The following is a 7,731-nucleotide window of genomic DNA, read 5'->3' as shown; positions in this document are numbered from 1 at the left end:
TGAAGAGAGGTTACAGGACCCTTTAATACCAGAGCAGACCTCACACCTGAGTCGCCGGAAAGCACATAGCACACAGGTGGGCTGCGGTCCCGGACCGACAGTGCTCATTGCTCTGCGGGTGTGCGGTAGTATATGGAAGATCATTCTTGTCCTAAGAGCTAGCAGTCATTGACATTGCCTCGCCTTGTGTAGCTCAGTGTCACTAAACAGCGCATGTTTTGGGGTCAGCATACGGCTCAAACATGACAAATTAGTACACAAGAGTCCGAGACAAGAACATGAAGCAAGACATGCCAGCACCCCAAAACAGCAAGGAAACCTCAAGACCTTGTAATAAGTCGGCGGCGACTCTAATAACTGACGGACGGGGCCCAGCGTCCTCTGCTGCTGTTCGGTACATCTCCACTGTCGGTGACCAGAGCTCTAGGCCTCGAGCGCCACCTGGTGGTGAAAAGAAGATCACGCCTCTGATCTGAACACATCCGTGTACTGGTGAGGCCTGCACTTATACAGACCGGCTCCCCGTGCAAGCTACAGTTCTAAGCACCGGCCAAACCTTCCGTAGGCTGAAGGTCCCCAGGAGATGTCCATATAGAGTATGATATCCAGTGCACAAGAAGAGTCAGCCAGCGCTGCAGCCAGGAGGTCCGTGCCCGAAGAAGGAGCTCATAGAGCCGCAGCTGTCCCAGATGTAGAGACTCTGAGATGGAGATATGAGCGGAGGACCAAAATGAGGTGGCCGTCTGTCTGCGATGTCTTCAGGGAGAAAGAGAGAGATGTGGGTCAGAAAAACTCACACGTCGTACCCGTCCCTGACTATCACACTGTACCCGACACTAGCCTCACACGTTGTACCCGTCCCTGACTACCACACTGAACCTGACACTAGCCTCACACGTTGTACCCGTCCCTGACCACCACACTGAACCCGACACTAGCCTCACACGTCGTACCCGTCCCCGACTACCACACTGTACCCGACACTAGCCTCACACGTTGTACCCGTCCCTGACTACCACACTGTACCTGACACTAGCCTCACACGTCGTACCCATCCCTGACTACCACACTGTACCTGACACTAGCCTCACACGTTGTACCCGTCCCTGACTACCACACTGAACCTGACACTAGCCTCACACGTTGTACCCGTCCCTGACCACCACACTGAACCCGACACTAGCCTCACACGTCGTACCCGTCCCCGACTACCACACTGTACCCGACACTAGCCTCACACGTTGTACCCGTCCCTGACTACCACACTGTACCTGACACTAGCCTCACACGTCGTACCCATCCCTGACTACCACACTGTACCTGACACTAGCCTCACATGTTGTACCCGTCCCTGACTACCACACTGTACCTGACACTAGCCTCACACGTCGTACCCGTCCCTGACTACCACACTGTACTCAGCACTAGCCTCACACGTTGTACCCGTCCCTGACTATCACACTGTACCCGGCACTAGCCTCACACCTTTTACCTGTCCCCGACTACCACACTGTACCCGGCACTAGCCTCACACGCTGTACCCGTCCCTGACTACCACACTGTACCCGACACTAGCCTCACACGTTGTACCCGTCCCTGACTATCACACTGTACCCGTCCCTGACTACCACACTGTACTAGCCTCACATGTCATACCTATCCCTGACTACCACACTGTACCCAGCAGTAGCCTCACATGTTGTACCCGTCCCTGACTATCACACTGTACCCGACACTAGCCTCACACGTCGTACCTGTCTCTGACTATCACACTTTACTCAGCACTAGCCTCACACGTTGTACCCGTCCCTGACTACCACACTGTACCCGACACTAGCCTCACACGTTGTACCCGTCCCTGACTATCACACTGTACCCGTCCCTGACTACCACACTGTACTAGCCTCACATGTCATACCTATCCCTGACTACCACACTGTACCCAGCAGTAGCCTCACACGTTGTACCCGTCCCTGACTATCACACTGTACCCGACACTAGCCTCACACGTCGTACCTGTCTCTGACTACCACACTTTACTCAGCACTAGCCTCACACGTTGTACCCGTCCCTGACTATCACACTGTACCCGACACTAGCCTCACACGTTGTACCCGTCCCCGACTACCACACTGTACTCAGCACTAGCCTCACACGTTGTACCCGTCCCTGACTATCACACTGTACCCGGCACTAGCCTCACACGTCGTACCTGTCTCTGACTACCACACTGTACTCAGCACTAGCCTCACACGTTGTACCCGTCCCTGACTATCACACTGTACTCAGCACTAGCCTCACACGTACCTGTCCCTGACTACCACACTGTACCCGACACTAGCCTCACACGTTGTACCCGTCCCTGACTATCACACTGTACTCAGCACTAGCCTCACACGTACCTGTCCCTGACTATCACACTGTACTCAGCACTAGCCTCACACGTTGTACCCGTCCCTGACTATCACACTGTACCCGACACTAGCCTCACACGTTGTACCTGTCCCTGACTACCACACTGTACCCGACACTAGCCTCACATGTTGTACCCGTCCCTGACTACCACACTGTACCCGACACTAGCCTCACACGTTGTACCCGTCCCTGACTACCACACTGTACCCCACACTAGCCTCACACGTTGTACCCGTCCCTGACTACCACATTGTACTCAGCACTAGCCTCACACGTACCTGTCCCTGACTATCACACTGTACTCAGCACTAGCCTCACACGTTGTACCTGTCCCTGACTATCACACTGTACCCGACACTAGCCTCACACGTTGTACCTGTCCCTGACTACCACACTGTACCCGACACTAGCCTCACATGTTGTACCCGTCCCTGACTACCACACTGTACCCGACACTAGCCTCACACGTTGTACCCGTCCCTGACTACCACACTGTACCCCACACTAGCCTCACACGTTGTACCCGTCCCTGACTACCACACTGTACCCGACACTAGCCTCACATGTTGTACCCGTCCCTGACTACCACATTGTACTCAGCACTAGCCTCACACGTCGTACCCGTCCCAGACCCGACAATCGGCACGGAGCTTCCCCCCTCCACCATACACACTGGGCTTAAAGTAATACATATGTGGGGACTTATACAGGGCCCTGTGTTGAAGCTCGTGTGTCAGGACGCCCTTGGTTGAGCACTATTGATGCGGGCCGCTGTGGTCAGGGGCATCTGATACTGGGGGTATAGAGCAGTCAGGGCCGGAGCCGGAGCAGCACACAATGGCCACATACAGCCCTACGCCATACTTGGCTGGGTAAGAACTGGTGAGCCTTAGAAATGTCTCTGCGCCCCGCACAGGGGTATCCTCCCTCCTCTCACTAGTGATTAGTGCACCGCTAATTAGTGACGGCACAGAGACGATTCCAGGACCCCGGGATGGAGACTGATGAACACATGGAGGCCTCTATCGGGGGTGTTAGCTGCAGCAGAGGGTGGGAGTCTCACCTGGCAACTGCCCGAATGCAGCAGCGAGACATGCTGAGGAAGGAGCTAGCACTAGCATTGGTGTGAAGAGCAGTCTCAATCCCGCGCAGGAGGTCGTTGGTTTTCAACAGTAGAAGCATCTGACGCGGGACACTGGCGAGGAGCTGACTGATCTGAGGAAGGTACGCGGCGGCATTACTGCGGATCTCCTGCGCCTAAAGAGAGGCAAGACAGATGTGAGACTGGCGGATGAGACAGGTCATAATGCAAGAGACAGGCAGAGGAGACGGGCAATAACAAGAGAGACAGGCGGAGGAGAGGGGCAATAACAAGAAAGACAGGCGGAGGAGAGGGGCAATAACAAGAGAGACAGGCGGAGGAGACGGGCAATAACAAGAAAGACAGGCGGAGGAGACGGGCAATAACAAGAAAGACAGGCGGAGGAGAGGGGCAATAACAAGAGAGACAGGCGGAGGAGACGGGCAATAACAAGAGAGACAGGCGGAGGAGAGGGGCAATAACAAGAGAGACAGGCGGAGGAGAGGGGCAATAACAAGAAAGACAGGTGGAGGAGAGGGGCAATAACAAGAGAGACAGGCGGAGGAGAGGGGCAATAACAAGAGAGACAGGCGGAGGAGACGGGCAATAACAAGAGAGACAGGCGGAGGAGAGGGGCAATAACAAGAAAGACAGGTGGAGGAGAGGGGCAATAACAAGAGAGACAGGCGGAGGAGACGGGCAATAACAAGAGAGACAGGCGGAGGAGAGGGGCAATAACAAGAAAGACAGGTGGAGGAGAGGGGCAATAACAAGAAAGACGGGCAGAGGAGACGGGCAATAACAAGAAAGACAGGCAGAGGAGACGGGCAATAACAAGAGAGACAGGCGGAGGAGACAGGTCATAATGCAAGAGACAGGCAGAGGAGACGGGTAATAGCAAGAGAGACAGGCGGAGGAGACGGGCAATAACAAGAGAGACAGGCAGAGGAGACGGGCAATAACAAGAAAGACAGGTGGAGGAGAGGGGCAATAACAAGAAAGACAGGCGGAGGAGACGGGCAATAACAAGAGAGACAGGCGGAGGAGACGGGCAATAACAAGAGAGACTGGCGGATGAGACAGGTCATAATGCAAGAGACAGGCGGAGGGGACAGATCATAACAAGAGAGACAGGCGGAGGAGACAGGTCATAATGCAAGAGACAGGCGGAGGGGACAGATCATAACAAGAGAGACAGGCGGAGGAGACAGGTAATAATACCAGAGGAGAGGGAGACGATAATAAGGAGAGCATATCAGGACAGTTCAGGGGTCTGTACTGGGACAGGTAAGGCCATTATACCGGGACAGGTAAGGCCATTATACCGGGACAGGTAAGGTCATTATACCGGGACAGGTAAGGTCATTATACCGGGACAGGTAAGGCCATTATACCGGACAGGTAAGGCCATTATACCGGGACAGGTAAGGCCATTATACCGGGACAGGTAAGGCCATTATACCGGGACAGGTAAGGCCATTATACCGGGACAGGTAAGGCCATTATACCGGGACAGGTAAGGCCATTATACCGGGACAGGTAAGGCCATTATACCGGGACAGGTAAGGCCATTATACCGGGACAGGTAAGGCCATTATACCGGGACAGGTAAGGCCATTATACCGGGACAGGTAAGGCCATTATACCGGGACAGGTAAGGCCATTATACCGGGACAGGTAAGGTCATTATACCGGGACAGGTAAGGCCATTATACCGGGACAGGTAAGGCCATTATACCGGGACAGGTAAGGTCATTATACCGGGACAGGTAAGGTCATTATACCGGGACAGGTAAGGTCATTATACCGGGACAGGTAAGGCCATTATACCGGGACAGGTAAGGCCATTATACCGGGACAGGTAAGGTCATTATACCGGGACAGGTAAGGCCATTATACCGGGACAGGTAAGGTCATTATACCGGGACAGGTAAGGTCATTATACCGGGACAGGTAAGGCCATTATACCGGGACAGGTAAGGCCATTATACCGGGACAGGTAAGGTCATTATACCGGGACAGGTAAGGTCATTATACCGGGACAGGTAAGGTCATTATACCGGGACAGGTAAGGTCATTATACCGGGATCGGTAAGGGGTATATATCGGCACAGAAAAGTAGGGCAGTCATTATAGGCCACTGGCGACACATACAGTAAATCCATACGTAAGTTCAGGCGCGGAGCTTCTCGGACCATGAAGGGTTACGGTTTCTGTATGCGCTGGTTAAACACACATGTCCCACACAGAACAAAGCATTAATTACAGACACAACTAATTACACGTTCTCAGAGCGCTCGGAGGCAGCTGCACGCAGCGACGTATGTGACAGTGCAATCACATAGGATGGGACGCCTCCGCGGGCGGGTACACGATATGTCCGGGCAGCAGGGGTGAGTATTTTATACCCCTGCTCCTGAGGTATACAGAGATTGGACCTCCTCACCTCCGCTGCGCTGACAGGACCTCGATCAATGCCGCGGCTCACAGAGTCCCAGGATCGGGCCGTCAGCATACAAGCAAACAGGGGGTATAAGTCTCCAGCCCCCAAGCGCTGGCTGTACCTGCGAACCCCGGCCATGTCTGCCGCTAGCAACGCCTGCCACAGGTGACAGTAGTTCAGGCGGAAGTTGTCAGTCAGTTCCTGCAGGAGAGAAGCTGATATCAGACGTGTGTGAATGAGAACATGGAGGCAGAGCATCGCACCCCCCCCCCCCCCACTGCACCTGGTACAGCCCGTGATCCAGCAGTAGGATTTCTGGGCCTCCTTCTGACTGTCGGACCAGCACATTTCCAGGGTGGGGGTCACAATGCACAAATCCATGGACAAAAATCATCTCGCTGTACAGCTGCCCCAGAGCCCGAGAGACCTGGAAATAATGAGACAGGAGAAAGAACCGCCCCCCACTGATGACATCACCGATATAATGTCATGTGATCAGACTCCTTATACTACAGGAACATCTATCACTGCTGACAACCTGCCTGTATATCCTGTCTGAGAGATAGTCACAGCCCCGCCCCCCGCTGATGACATCACCGATATAATGTCATGTGATCAGACACCTTATACTACAGGAACATCTATCACTGCTGACAACCTGCCTGTATATCCTGTCTGAGAGGTAGTCACAGCCCCGCCCCCCGCTGATGACATCACTGATATAATGACATGTGATCAGACACCTTATACTACAGGAACATCTATTACTGCTGACAACCTGCCTGTATATCCTGTCTGAGAGGTTGTCACAGCCCCGCCCCCCGCTGATGACATCACTGATATAATGACATGTGATCAGACATGAGATCCACACCTTTTACTACAGGAACATCTATTACTGCTGACAACCTGCCTGTATATGCTGTCTGAGAGGTTGTCACAGCCCTGCCCCCTGCTGATGACATCACTGATATAATGACATGTGATCAGACATGAGATCACACACCTTATACTACAGGAATATCTATTACTGCTGACAACCTGCCTGTATAGCCTGTCTGAGAGGTAGTCACAGCCCCGCCCCCTGCTGATGACATCACCGATATAATGACATGTGATCAGACACCTTATACTACAGGAACATCTATTACTGCTGACAACCTGCCTGTACATCCTGTCTGAGAGGTTGTCACAGCCCCGCCCCCCGCTGATGACATCACTGATATAATGACATGTGATCAGACATGTGATCACACACCTTATACTACAGGAACATCTATTACTGCTGACAACCTGCCTGTATAGCCTGTCTGAGAGGTAGTCACAGCCCCGCCCCCTGCTGATGACATCACTGATATAATGACATGTGATCAGACATGTGATCACACACCTTATACTACAGGAACATCTATTACTGCTGACAACCTGCCTGTATATCCTGTCTGAGAGGTAGTCACAGCCCCGCCCCCCGCTGATGACATCACTGATATAATGACATGTGATCAGACACCTTATACTACAGGAACATCTATTACTGCTGACAACCTGCCTGTATATCCTGTCTGAGAGGTTGTCACAGCCCCGCCCCCCTGCTGATGACATCACCGATATAATGACATGTGATCAGACATGAGACCCACACCTTATACTACAGGAACATCTATTACTGCTGACAACCTGCCTGTATATCCTGTCTGAGAGGTTGTCACAGCCCCGCCCCCCGCTGATGACATCACTGATATAATGACATGTGATCAGACATGTGATCACACACCTTATACTACAGGAACAT

General features: G+C 53.0%; 1 protein-coding gene across 1 annotated transcript; it reads right to left on the bottom strand.

Annotated features, from left to right (window-relative positions):
* Positions 1-6,597, bottom strand: ADCK1 (aarF domain containing kinase 1). Its single transcript, XM_044272587.1, has 5 exons — positions 6,563-6,597; positions 6,223-6,442; positions 5,943-6,140; positions 3,479-3,672; positions 1-756 (listed from the first exon to the last, which is right to left on the bottom strand). The coding sequence occupies exons 2-5, from the start codon at positions 6,331-6,333 to the stop codon at positions 540-542; spliced, it is 720 nt and encodes a 239-aa protein (XP_044128522.1). The 5' UTR covers positions 6,334-6,442; positions 6,563-6,597; the 3' UTR covers positions 1-539.
* Between the last annotated feature and the right edge of the window lie 1,134 nt (positions 6,598-7,731).

This window comes from Bufo gargarizans, chromosome 11 (assembly GCF_014858855.1).
Source record: "Bufo gargarizans isolate SCDJY-AF-19 chromosome 11, ASM1485885v1, whole genome shotgun sequence".
NCBI classification, from domain to species: domain Eukaryota; kingdom Metazoa; phylum Chordata; class Amphibia; order Anura; family Bufonidae; genus Bufo; species Bufo gargarizans.
Note: the sequence above shows the minus strand (reverse complement) of the source record. Positions and strands in the feature narration are given on the sequence as shown.